The sequence below is a fragment of the Manacus candei genome, unplaced genomic scaffold, assembly GCF_025592945.1.
Source record: "Manacus candei isolate 608988 ecotype Guabito, Panama unplaced genomic scaffold, ASM2559294v1 h1tg000005l, whole genome shotgun sequence".
In the NCBI taxonomy this organism is placed as follows: domain Eukaryota; kingdom Metazoa; phylum Chordata; class Aves; order Passeriformes; family Pipridae; genus Manacus; species Manacus candei.
Window position 1 is genome coordinate 5,279,106 of NW_026138053.1, and position 13,790 is coordinate 5,292,895.

A 13,790-nucleotide genomic window follows, 5' to 3' on the forward strand; every position below is an offset into this window, starting at 1 on the left:
TTTAAACAAAACGGCGCTCGGTGTGCTTTCGCTTTCCTTTGGGCAAAAAAAGTCAAACGGTTTCTTTGGGGATTATTGGCTCAGCGGGATGAGGGGTTTGAGTGCCGCGGCACAGATTATTTTCTGTAAGGGCATTTTCTTGAGTTCTTAGTTTCTGTCGCAAACAGAAAGACATGTGATTGTCTGTCATACAAAACATTTATGCATGTGGTTTTGTCCAAGATAATGTATCTTTTCTGAGTCTTTTTTTTCCCGTATTTTCGTGCTGCTTTCAGTCTGCCTGTTCTGGGATGAGAGTATTCAAGTTCGGAAAGTCAGACTTAAAAGTTGCTTTACATCTGAAATGTGAGAAACTGTACTGAAACCCAGGTGGTTCGTGTGTTGAGTCTACCAAATCAGGAAGGATTACGAGTTAATGCGAGGTGGAAAGGTGAAATGGTGTCTGCGTGTTCTCTAGTCTGATTAGTCTTGCTGATTTTATTTTTGCCTAAATGTTCTACTGTGTTGTCCTTCAGGCTTTATAATAGAAACGCTTTTGAAACATGTAATAAAACACACTTCTTCTGCACCCCCTTTCTCCCCTGCTCCTCAGAGCCTAAACTGGCAAGAGTGAGCTACAGGCAAGGAACTGAGTCATAAATACACAGAATGAATAAAGGGAACCAAGCTGCCCAGAGGGCTGACAATTAGTAGTGTTGTATCCAAAGGGAACAACAATAGGGAGGAAACATTTCAGATACGCTTGTAGCCTAATTTGGCTGAATTTTGAAACTAAAGTCTGTTGTTCTGCTCTCTTTGTTTTCCTATGTACTTATGGTAAAGCTATTGCGAAAAATACACATAGTTGTTCTGGTATTAGCTTTGTCTGTTGAAAAGTCCTTGAACAGATGGTGCAATACTACTGGAAGTACCATTCTGAACCCACCAGTGGTTTTCCCCTTATCCCCCCAGGTTGTTGCTGCTGAGGCATTACCAGGCCAGTAGTTTTGCAGTGGCAGCACATCAGTTGCCTCATACCCACAGAAGATAAGAGGGAGGGTGTTCATGGGGTGAAGGTATATTGTAGCTTAGGTTTGTTGTTTGAGCAGAGGTGATAAGATATGTCAAATTTTCTTTAGTTCCTCAGCAGCATCTTATGTCAGCCAGCAGTCCCACTCAGACAGGACATGCTTCTGGTTGTCCTGTTTAGTGTAAATACCCTGCTTTCCTCACTGTCTTTCAAATGGCACCCTAGTGTTACAAGTACTTTTTGGTTCTGGAATTCTCCAGTGTGAAAACCCGTTGCAAGATAACTGGTGTCTTACAGGACCACAGTAACACAGTAACGTTCTTATTTGATCTACCCTAAACTAGTTCAGCCTCTGAGTGGACTCTGTACAGACAAAGGAATTGAAATTACTGTCAGTACAAAGGTGAGCAATTTCTTACCACTAAAAGTGAAAGGAATTAAATAAAAATTAATTGCTCTGTAGCTCGACAGCTCCATAATTTAAATAAGATGTTTACTTCCTCAATAGCAGACAGTAGAGTAAGAAAACTATTCTGAGAAGTGGATCTGTGATAGTTGCTATGAAGAGTGATACAATGGCTTAAACACCAAGTTACACCAGGGCTTCCCAACATGTGGGAGTTGGTACTCCTACTTTAAGCTGTCCTGTCTTACTTGTAGCAAAAAGGAAGAGGCAATGTAGCAAGAAGACCTGAATTTGGAACTGGATTCAGAACTGGCACAAATTAAAACTACTTTTCCTACTGCACTCCCTTTCCAAGTTTAGTTTTAACCTCAGTTAGTTTTCACATTGAGTTGCTTGTGTGGCAAGGTAAGTGTTTATGCTGACTCCAAAGAAAGAGCAGAGTAAAGGTGAGAGTAAACAACAGGGGAACTGATTTGTTTCCCCTTCGTTTATGTTGGTGTCACATGTTTTTGAAACTGTGTTCATAGTAGGGGATCACTTAGTATTACATTAACCAGGATTTTTTTATGACCTTTCTAAAGCTGCAAACAAGAATGAAAGGTAGAGTAAAACTTTCTTATATGTATTATTCTCTTAAGTATATTATATTGTTATTCCTTGGCTTTTTAATGCTGCTTCTAGTGTGAGTCAAGAATTCTTGCAAAAAACTAAGAACATGTTCTTTTACATTAATAATATATCTGGTATAGATGTATTTCGAGTGCTGCTGGAAGGGCATAGTGTTGGCAGGCATGTTGCTGTTTTCAGATTTTGCTAACAAAATAACTATTGATAGTGGGTAACCACCTTAGAACATATGCATTGTCTATGTTGATTATAGATCAATGAATAGATTATAGGTAAATAAAGGGTAGTCTGGGATATACTTAGTATTTGTGAGGTTTCAGAATTGTGACCTATGCTTTAAAGACAGAATTTTACATCAGTGTGTAAATACTTCTGGTTTTTGAACTTTCTATTTTCCTAGGAGACCTGATAATATCTGTAACTACACAGTGTTTGCCAAACATGTTGTGTTTTGCAACACAGAATTTTTCTTATAAGAATTGCAGTATTCTGACTTCTTGGAAGGCTCGTATGCTTTCCAGAACCCATATATTTGCTTTTAAACTAATCTTGAGACATTTACATTCTGAACTTTAAATAGTGCTTAAAAATCTAGCAGAGGAGAAAGAATAGGGTTGTTTTTGCCACAAAAGTGCTCTTGTTTAGTGGCTTACGAGTAGTGGTCCTTACAGGCAATTTCCTACTTGACAAAATCAAAGATGCTGTAGACAGGGGATGTGTTTTTGATGAGATGTTTTCCTTCCATCCACAACATTCTTATTGACTTCTTTAAACTGACTTACACAAGAATTTTTAGTTGGACTTGGAATCCTAATTAGATGAAGAATGTAGCAGAAGTGTCTTCAGAAAGATAAGAAAGTCTGCTCTGTACAGCTTTCTCTCTTCCTCCCCCAGCAGAGCTATTATTGTAATGCTTTTATTCAAGAAATGTATTTGAATTTTTTTGGTATGCTTCTTCTAAGGATGATGCAATCTTTTCATCCTATCTGAGTTTGAAAGAACTGGTTTAAATTAGGCTGAATTACTTTCCAGCATGGACAAGTTTTGAATGCAAATGCATTAGTGGTATGTGTGACTCCTAATTTGGTGGACAAGGAAACAACATGTAAATTCCCTTAATGCTGGCAGTTCTCTTGTGAAAATAAGGCTCATAATATGTATTTTCAATTGTGCTATTTTGTTGTTGCCCTCTTGTTTACCCCTTCCAAAAAAAGGATTGTGTTTGAAGGGACTAATATGGCAGGACTGTTAGCATGCGAGTTGTGTACTCAACCCCAGACCATCACGTAAACCCTTTCCTAGGATGACCATCCTGTCTACTTGCCCAGCATTACTAGGGATCCCACAGATTCCACTGGGAGACCTCTGACTGGGATCTAACCCAGTGTGCTGCTGGGCTCCACTTCCTCCTGCCTACCTACAAACACTGGGATTGAAATGTGCCCTGTAGAGTCTGGTCCTTAAGTTTTGATATGTCCTGAAAGGGAGGGTCATTCCAGAAGCTGTAGGAGGAAAGAAGGGATGAGGGAGAGAATGCTATGATACCTTATTCTCTTTTAACCAGTTGTTAACAATAGGGGGTTCTTAATGGGGAGGAGTCAGACACCAAACACCTTGTTTGGGAGGTGGTGGGCAGATGAGAAGTTTTTTAAATCACTTGCTTCTGCAACTGTTTTGTCTGGTAATTGTTAATTCTTTAAAACTTACATGGACAGAGTCATTATTGGAGGGAAATAAATTGTACTTACCAATAAATGTAGTTATTCAATGGAAAAACAAGTTATATCACTTCAGATAAGTACTGACAGCAAGATAGAATCAGTGTATTTCTGAAGATCTAAAATAGTCTGGGTTCCTTTTCTCTTCCATAATTTGAATTTTAGAATGACAGCATGACTTTAGCTGGAGAAGACCTCTGTTCCAAACACCCTTCTCCTTGTGAGACAAACTTGTACGTTAGATCAGGTTGTCAAGGGTCAAATCCAGCTGAGTTTTGAACTCTGCCCTCCAGGAGTTGAAAGTTCAACAATATCTGCAGGCAACCTGTTTTGTAAATAGGTGAACAGCATATAATACGGTTTCTCATAAAAATTTGATTGCTGGTTCACATGTAAAATTCCTAATTTAAATGTTTAACAAGCTGTTAAATGCCATTCTATGGCATTTAGACTCTGCTCACCCATTTCTTTTGAAGCCTCATTTCCTTCATGGCAGGGAAGAAGAGAAAGGCTCTCCTTTTTACTTATACCGTGTCTTTGGGTAACCAGATAATCAAGAAATAAGAATTTATTATGCAAATCTGCACTTTGTATATCTGCTCTGTCTAACTTACTGCTAGGTTTGAAATACTGATTGATTTTGTTTGCTATTTATGGAGGGGATTTTCTGTGCTGTTGCTTTAACTTTCCAATTATCATTTGGTTTTCGATTTTAAAACTATGTGAGAACTTAAAATTATTAACCTAATCTCATATAACAAAGACTAATGAATTTGCTCACTAGGTTATCAAATTTCATCTAAACAAACCAAGAGTAAACTAGTGAAGTGCTACAACTTTAAGTATCTTTGCTTCTTTTCAGAATTATTTTCATGTTTCATCTCTCTCCTCTGTCAACTTGACACTGTACTTGATTTTATGGCTTTCTCTTTATGTTGAGTGCAGTTTTAACTTTCTAATAGAACTTTTTAGGTTACAGTTTTCACTCTGCTTGATGTGGATGTCTGCTCAGTTGTAACACTGAATGTTTTGATCAGCTTTTCCCATATTGCTAAGAGCCTAAAATTTAAGAATGGCGTTTTATCTTCAAGCCACCACTAAAAATAACAGATAGTTACATATCAGTAGTCAAAGAGTGATCACTGAAATAAAAATCAGCATTTCGATGCAGCATCCAGGTAATATGCACCATAAACTATATTTCTGTGTATAGTATCTTCAGCAGAAATTTTCTGTATAGTTCATGTGGGTTTGGTATGTGAAACCTGACCTCCAGAATTTTTAACTGAGCTTGTAAGACCATTTGCTGAACTGATGGGGTTGGCTGTACAGACAATTCCATTTTCAGCAAGAAAATAGAAGACTAATTTCATATGGTTTCAGATGTAGTTTCAGTGTAATTTAAACTTGACTAGTTTGAGAGAGTGTCAAAAGTTGCTTGGTTGAGAGGACTTTCTCTTCTGCCTATTAGAACTTTTTTTGGCAACTCATTATACTGAGTGCTTTCTGTTTTTTCTTAATTTCTAGTCATTAACAAAACAGTTGCTTTCTTTTCCTCTCTTCTCCTCCCTCTTCCTTGTTTCAAAACACTGTTCCTAAATTTGTCCTGTGTGGACTGTATAATATGGGGTTAAGTGTATTTTCTTCATGCTGGTTTACGAATTAAATGGATTGATTTACTCATGTAGAGCTGTTGTCAAGATCTGGGTATTAGTCTGCAGCACAGTTTAAGATTTGGCCAGTGAGTAAAGAATGTATTTTCCAGTTGGTAGATTGGTTTATGTTTTAGGCTGTGTGTGATGCTGTGCACACAGCTGGATGGGGGAAGAGCAAATAATTCCTCTACTGCACACAAGTGCTGGCACCTCTAGAGAACCATAAATAAAGCCCTTAATATGATGGCCTGATATCATACAAAAATTAAAGAAACTGTCTGTTCTGACAGAGCAAACAATGCCAAACAAAACGTTGTGCTAATATGGAATTTTAAAAATACAGATTGCCCATCATCCGCACACGAAATACTTTTTCCCCACTGGCTGATCTTTACATGTTCAGACTCCTGATGTTCTCAGCAGTCAAAACAGCACAGTTCATGTTTCATAAGAGTTTGAATGGAAGTTGTCACGTTTGAGATCAGTGTGAGTACTGTGCAAGGATTTAGGCTAGTAGGAAAATTGTCACTGCTGTGATGTTTCTGTTATAACTGATGTTTGCTTCTTTATCCTTCATGGATTTTTTTTTTTCCTCCTATGTATGTTTATCTTGCAGTGTACAATTTTTTTCAAGCTGGGTGTGCTTCAGTATTTATTTTGCAGTTCCATTTGCATTAAAGGTATTATATAAATAAACCTTTCTTTAGTGTGTTTACTTAGTATATGTGCGTGAAAGCAGAAGTAATACATTTCAAGAATCCTCTCTTTTCTTTCCTCTAATTAAAGATGTGGTAACCCAGTGGGAATTTGTTTGGGTCTTTAAGTATACGGTGTATCAATTTAAAGGTAGGGATTATATGCAGAAGTGTGCTCTGAGTTTAATGAGAAAAAAATTTCCAAGCAAGAAAATATAACAGTAATCATTCTTGTGGCACTGATACTTTGTCCTTGGCAGTGTATGTGCAACAGAATCTCAGAATCCAAATACAGTGATAAGGATGCAAATCATTACAGCTGTAAAGGAACTAGGGCAGCCAGGACTAACAGCTTTGAACTTTTTGGCTCAAAGGTGGGTCCATGTTTAAGAAGAGATTTAGCAGTGCTTAGCTAAAAGCTGTGGGTTGAGCAATACTGTCTGAAGTGTGAAAAGTGGGTATGGTTTGGGCTTCCCTAACTAAAATGTATATGGAATCATAAGACAATCTTCAGAAAAACTTGAACTCTCCTATATATTTTACAAAGAAACTTTAATCAGTGTAATTTAAGAGGATTTGTTCAATCATAAGTAATGAAATACTCTGGCATGTGATGATTATACCCCCATTGAAAATGTGGAGCAATTTACTGCTACTGCAAATAGAAGCCAGATCTGTTCAGCTGTTTGCTTGTGTCTGCACGTGGCAGGAGGAGAGGCAAGGCAACATTTTCTCAGTCAGATGGCAGGCAAAACCATATTGTTGTTAAGATTTTCCTCCTCCTAAATACTAATTAAATATTTGATTTTTGTTTGTTTATTTATTTCCAGGGTGTGGATTCAGGATTTGTTCCCAGCGTTCATGATTTTGACAAGAAACTTACGGAGGCTGATGCTTATTTACAGATCTTGATAGACCAGTTGAAGGTATGGTGACAAAGTGGTGTATTTACTGTGTTGGGGGTCTGCTTGCCAGGGTGGTTTCAAGGTCAGGTTGAAAGGAAGCTCAACAAAGACAGTCAGTCATGTTTTGTGCTTGGCATATGTTCTGGTAAATGTGGGATGCAGAGAGATCATCTGGCTGACCTGTGAATTGGAGAAAACACACCTTTTGTATATATGAAGTCTGATGATGATAGAATTTTATTTCCTCTTCACTTTCTTAGTATGTTACATAAATTCTAACTAGTATTGAAATAAAGACATTTTTAATGTAGGTGTAAAAATTAAAAGTTATGAGTTAAGGGCTGAAAGAAGGAGTTAAAAAATTAGAATAGCTCAAAGAGATTTATATAAAATGGTTTACAGTGGCTGAAAGATTCTGTTTGATATATACCTTTATGGAAATGGCAAAGATGGGTTAAGCTTAATTGGAAAACGTAATTAAATCATTGTGTTGCTCCTAGCATTTTATAATCTAGAAAAAAATTTGTCAAGTAGTGTGTAAACTACAGCTGCAGGTAGTTTCAGACTGTTGTAGTAATGACAGATAATCTGTGCCTTGTCCTTGAGAGAAAACATTCTGTAGGAATGTTGTACAAACACAGTTCTTTTCTACTTTTTATTTTAAGAATAGATGGGAACGTGAGGAACAATGAGGTCGTACCTCTCAGTACACCTGGTTGAGAAAAACAACGCCTAGGACACTTTTTCCCATGACTCAGCAGGTTAAAATTGCTGTTGAGTTTGCTTCAGTTCTGCTGGGTTGGATTGTTTTTTTCCCCTGATATCATGTGCAAGTATTGCATGTGAGATATTCAGCAAAAACTCAGTTGGAGAGTAGGGCCAAAAATGAAGGCAGGGAAAAGAGATGTAAACAGAATTCAAAGCTGCCCTGAGGAGACTTGCTCAGGAGCTGCCTTGGTCTCCCACTCTGGAGATGTTGAGCACACTTCAGTGACAGAAGGTATTTAAATGTTTACACCTTCTAATTGTTATTTCAGGCCATCTGGGGGGAGGGGTATAGGATTTAATTAATAATGAAAGGAGAGTCAATTTGAGGATGGACAGAGACCAAGATCACAGTCTTTTTTTAGAAGCAGAAATCAGCCCTCAAGGGAAAGGGAACACATGAGTAGGTTTTAGGCAGGCAGTGAAGAACTGCAGCTCGCTTCCTAAAAATTACATCCTCTTCTCTGAGCAAGGGTGGGTGTGATGAACTTTGGAGCATTACTCTTAATCTTTTCTCTTCCTTGAACAACTTCATGATTACTTGTGTATGCACCTCAGAGGCAACTGTTAACTGTTTTGGCTCAGCTTAAATGCACATAAAAGCTTTTCAGTAAGAATTTGTTTCACTTTGCTTAGCTGCATCTCAGATATGCTTCCAAATCTTACATGATTGGAATCATGTACCTGGAAGGGTTGATGGGGGTTGAGGCTGTTTTGGTAAATGCTTCATACACCCCAAAAGTCTTTGTTGAAATAGAAGAAAGGCAGTTGGAGGTGTTTTGATGAGTGTCACTTTTATTACTTAACCTCACCTTTTTGTTCAAACCATGGTAAAATCATGCCAGGCTCAACTGTGAGATTTGGTCTCTTGCAGGACGGGGTAATGTGAAAAATTAGTTACAAATTTGTTATATCACAAATGCTGTAAAGAAATATTAGAACAAAACTGCTTTGGATCATAATACCAGGGTTCTATGACTTAAGTACTTATTAAATGCTTTTGGTTTTCAAATGTCAGTGGTTTTTTATATGAAAAAATAACACTTCCAGTATTTTCACAAGTATCTCTTTCTTTCAGCTCTTTGATGAAAAACTCCAGAACTGCAAAGATGATGAACAGAGAAAAGCAAGTACATTTTGTCTTAAATATTGCTTGTTTTGCTTCATCAGATGGATTTGTGCATCAATTTGCTCTAGTCTATAAAAATATAAAGTACAGTTCAAAATTATTGAGTTGTCACAATCAGTTAAAGCAATTTGAGTAACTGATAACATTTGTGTTGTGAATAGGTTGAAAACAGACATTTTAGTAATACTGGGTGTCACAATATCAAAAAAGATTTCGGTCTGGCAGAAATGATTACTCCTCTGCTTGCTATCCAACAGTTGAAAGCATTTTAACTTTAATTTGCTATTTTTTTAAATGTTTAACAAGGATGAGTGTTTAATTTTGATAGGAATTACTAAGGTGTTCTGAAAAAAAAAGTATGAATACTAAGAATCATGTATTTCCCATAGTCAGTGTGCATCCTGTGTAGGTCTGTGACTACTGTGGCACATGATAGAAGTCTGAGAGTACCACAATTCATTCACCTAAAGTGAGGATGCCAAGAATGTACTAGTGGGGACCACTACTTTTTTAATGAGGTTGTAATTCATTAAAGTGTTGTGTATTATTTTGCACTCCCCCCGTTTCATTTCAAAGTCAGGTTTGTAGGCCTGAGTTCAAGCACTGTTCAACAAAGGCTGGCACATACCTTTGGTGGTGTGGGTTCAGCACTTAAGTGTCCTGCTGGTTTCATATATTAATTTGTGTGGTGTGGAGGAGGGATTTCACAGCTCCTTATGAAGGGTTTATTACCGAGGAGTTGCTTTCTTTCAGCCAGTGCTGTAATTTCAGTATCACAGAGTAGGGAATTCTTTCATGTGTACAGGCTTTTAAAATAACTTTGAAGTACTTCTCTGTCAGTGGGTTTAATCTGTGGACAACTGACCACGAGAGTAAGATCTAAAGATTTTGTATTTCTCCTTTGGTGTGTTCTACTGGAAAGACTTGTCCTTTGATTTTGACCTCCCTCCAGATGCTACTTTGCAGATCAGTCAAGTATTTTCTTTTTCCCTGTGACAGTGCTCCTAATCCCTGGAGGCTTTCTGCATGTTGTGCTGACTTCTTTCTTTATCTCTGCAAGGTATCTGTGGAACAGACAGGCTGACTTATTAGAGAAAACAGGAGGCTCATTTAGAAGGGGTCAGCTTCCTCTGGTTTTAAATCTTGATGAGGGTTGCTACTACTATGGATTCCATTTATTCTCTATTAAAAATGAAAAAGACTTGGCAAAGCACTTTCTTGATCATGTCTCTTCCTGTACTAAAGCAGCTAAGAGGTTTTTTGATACGGTATTTAGCAGTTTTCCTGTTTGTTTATGGAAGTATGGTTCAGCTGTCTGATCATAAACCGAGTGTAACCTGCAGGATACTTCCATCCAACCCATAGTTCTTTCCTCTGAGGAAACAAGATTTGGATATTTGAGTGCTAAGTGCTTTCAAGTAGCTGAGTGCTCTTCTGCAACTGTTTATGGCCAGGGATTTCAAACCTGAGCTATTGTTTTTTCAAGTGCACAGAGCACTGGATGAACTAGTGTTTACTTACAGAACATTTGGTCTTTTAAAGATGATAGTGTAGGATATAGATGTTCTGAGATGCCTCAAGATCTCTTGGATATCTTCCTTCTGAGACTGGTGATCTCTTGAATTGGAAGAAGGCAGTGCAGATGTAGACTTGATGGATTTTGAAGTGTAGATTATCATGAATTCCCTGTGCTGTATTACTACTTCTGGCAGAAGTAGAGCCAGCAGTGTATGGTGGGATCATACACAACTTGCAGTGCTGCCAGTTTTGTTCAGTCTGCTGGTGGGGTACAGTTTGTGTACTGGATTGTGTAGGAAGGAAAGAAAGGTGTGTGAGCTGAGGGTACTGGTTTCAAGGTAGAGAGAGGACCTTGCTTTCTGACAGTGTTTGCAATGTTATTGCTGGGAATTCAGGTGAGCTTTTCTGTTCAGGGGTTGTGTGGTGATCTTGACCACACATATCGGGGGAGAATGAAACTGCAAAGCACCCAAAAGCGTGAGAACAGCAAAGAGGTGAATATTTGCAGGCTGGAATAAAGCTGACATTACTTAGCAGGATTTGGAAAGGAAGTGTAGCCTGCTTAAGCTGTTTGGTTCAAAACAAGTGCTTTTTGTGAAGTAAATCCAAGGCTGAGCACACAGATTTAGGTTGCACCTTACAGATTTCAGCTGTGAGTCAGCTGCCCCTATGTGCCTGTGCTGCCTCTCTGTGCTGGATGAGCTGATCCCTCTCTAGTCACATGATGGTTGAATGAGGCAAAAATCATGTTCAATGAGATAAAATTAGCCTTCTCAGTGATTTCATAAAAAATCAGATGTCAAGGAGGTGCAATGAGCAGCAAATAGATGGAGTAGTTTTGGCAGCAGCAGCCTGCAGTTTGATTAGATTAAATATGGCATGTGGCTGCATTCTGCAAATGTAAATCTGCAGGAAATTGATGTTTCATTTGAAAATATGTGTATTCATTACCTAAAACAAGGGGAACTGTCTTATTAAAATTTTATCTTCATCAGTTTTCAAAGACTAGGGATGTTGAAGAGGGAAAATTGTGATAAATGTTACTGTAAATTAGTAAATTGTACTGTTTGATTATTTTTTTAATTGATAATGTTTTATCTTCAACATAACTCTTTTTACCTGCTTATGATTTTGCTTACAATTTTTTATTGTCTAAATTATCAATATTACTTACTTTAAACAAGTTTAAACAAAAGATAATAAGAATAAATTTACAAGGGTTGTTGCAGTGTGTGTACATAGTAGTGTAGTTCTGTACAAATGGTGAGATGAGATGGGATAAAAGCATTCCCATAACTTTTCCTCCAAACCAACCACTCTTGAAAGCATGGAGGTTTTGTTGCAGTGATCATCCACTTGTTTTTCCCTCATCAATGTCATATCTATAGTGTGTTTGTGTAACATCTCACATGAGCAGAATTTACAAACTTTATTTTGTGCCTGCTTACATCACCATTCTAGAATAACACTTTGCCATGAAAATCCAGGAACTTCCATATCAGCCTTTGCTTAGCCCTAAAGAATAGAGCTGGTACTTCATAGAAGGCTCTTCCCAGGGGCTGAGTCTGTCTGACTTGCCTGCATTGTTCTCATGATTTTATGCACAGTATTCCAGTTCCATGTGCTGTGTTCTTGCAAGATGGTCATAGAGCACAAATGTGAAAAATACTTGATCAGTATGTATTATTACTACTAATTAAATTGGTCAACTCACAAAGAATTCGTTTCCACAGTGTTAAAAAAACAGTTGTATAATTTGTAGAAAGGCCTTGAAAACCTGGTTGTCCTGAGGTTTTTCCCATGTCAGATCCTCTGTGTGATCTTGGACAAATTTTGTCTGTACCTGTGTGTAAGAACAGCAATGTCTTAGTGTCTTGTTTGGAAAATTACAAATTGCATCATGTGGCCTGAGATCACTTTCATATTTTCAGCAAAGATGATTTCACTAAAGGGAATGAGATCACAGTTTGTTTGGTGTATAAATACTCTATGACATGTTGGGGAAAAGATAGGTAAAGAATGATCAAAACTCCTACAGTTGGCTGTAAAGCTTTGAGACTGAATGATTTCCTTCAGCTGCATCATCTTTCATCTGAGAATATCTGTGTGCTCGGGTACCTTGCCTATTCTATTTTGGTGCTAAAAGGCTCAAAACTTCACTGCTGTCATATTTAAAATGCTTTTTTTCAATATATGTTCGTAAAATTTCGAGTGGAAGTATAGTAGAGACATGAAAAACAAAAGCAAAGGGATTTTTAGCCGTTGGCATGTTCTCTGCTAGCAGCAGGAGTAAATAGAATATAACTTTGGGATGTGACATCCCTGATATGCAGTTTCCTGGATCAGCATGGTCCAGTCTTTCCAGTGGGGAAGTCTGAGGCTGGGTGCTGTTTGGCCACCTCTTGCCAATTAATCCTGAGGAAAATGTGCAGCATTTTCTGAGAAGATTGAGAACAGAGCATAACTGAAACATTTCCCCCGGGTATTGGCTGGGAGAATGTCACTGCATTTGTTTTCTTTTTAATCCACAGATTGGGACTGTTAGTGCCTGTAGATTTTTAGATGTATGTTGCTCTCTTATGGTGTAGAATTCGGCTTACAATGCCCAGTGAGGGAAAAGATTCCTTTACACACTTTGATTATTCAAGAATCAAGAAGTTTGTGACTCAAATCACATGAGACACTTGTGTTAATCAAAACAAAGAGGTCCTGGAATTGCATTAATAGAGGTTCAGTGCTGAGTCCAATTTAATAATTTTGCCTTCTGCAGACAGAGCCAAGGACATCAACAGGATGCATCTGCTCTTGAAACAGGTCACACTGATGTGTAGAGTGGCATGCAGATGCCTTTTGCATGCCTGAAGTGCAGTTCCACACAGGAAATATTTATGAACCAGTGTTTCTAGATAAAATTAAGTAGGCAGATTTCCAGATGCACTTTTACTGGAGGCTTAGAAAGAGCAAGAACACGTATGCACTGTTATTTTCTGTGATTTGTTTTAAACTGTGCTTAACTGCATATGTTTATTGGACTTGAATGATGGTCATGTCATGTAATACTGTTAAATATGCCACCATGCAGTACACTTTATAAGGATACAAACTGAATTTAGAGAGAATCTTTATGCTGCATTTCATTTTTTTGTTGATGTTATGCAAAAAGGAAGTGTAGACTTTAATGGGTAGATGTGTATAATGTCACTGCTTAGAAATTCCTAGCCTTGTCATCTTTAAGCTTTAATTATCAGTTTGACTTCTGTCTTGTCTTGAAAATTGTGTCTATATATGGAAATACTCTTTAACATGTTGGTTAAGGGCTTTTTCCCCTCCCCCAATATAAGATTAAAATATTGTGTTTATACA

The 13,790-nt window shown here is 37.7% G+C and overlaps 1 protein-coding gene across 6 annotated transcripts in view; it reads left to right on the forward strand.

The window, feature by feature from the left end:
• The window catches only part of OSBPL9 (oxysterol binding protein like 9), a 59,998-nt gene that overhangs the window by 28,339 nt on the left and 17,869 nt on the right, over positions 1 to 13,790 (forward strand). For 4 of the 6 annotated variants that reach the window (XM_051799544.1, XM_051799561.1, XM_051799552.1 and 1 more), the window contains 2 exons: positions 6,941 to 7,036; positions 8,859 to 8,906. In XM_051799544.1, coding sequence (XP_051655504.1) covers positions 6,941 to 7,036; positions 8,859 to 8,906 — 144 coding nt within the window. Of the gene's footprint in view, positions 1 to 1,542; positions 2,016 to 3,909; positions 4,302 to 6,940; positions 7,037 to 8,858; positions 8,907 to 13,790 lie in introns of those variants that run through there. The other 2 variants (XM_051799586.1, XM_051799570.1) reach the window with 2 other exon arrangements.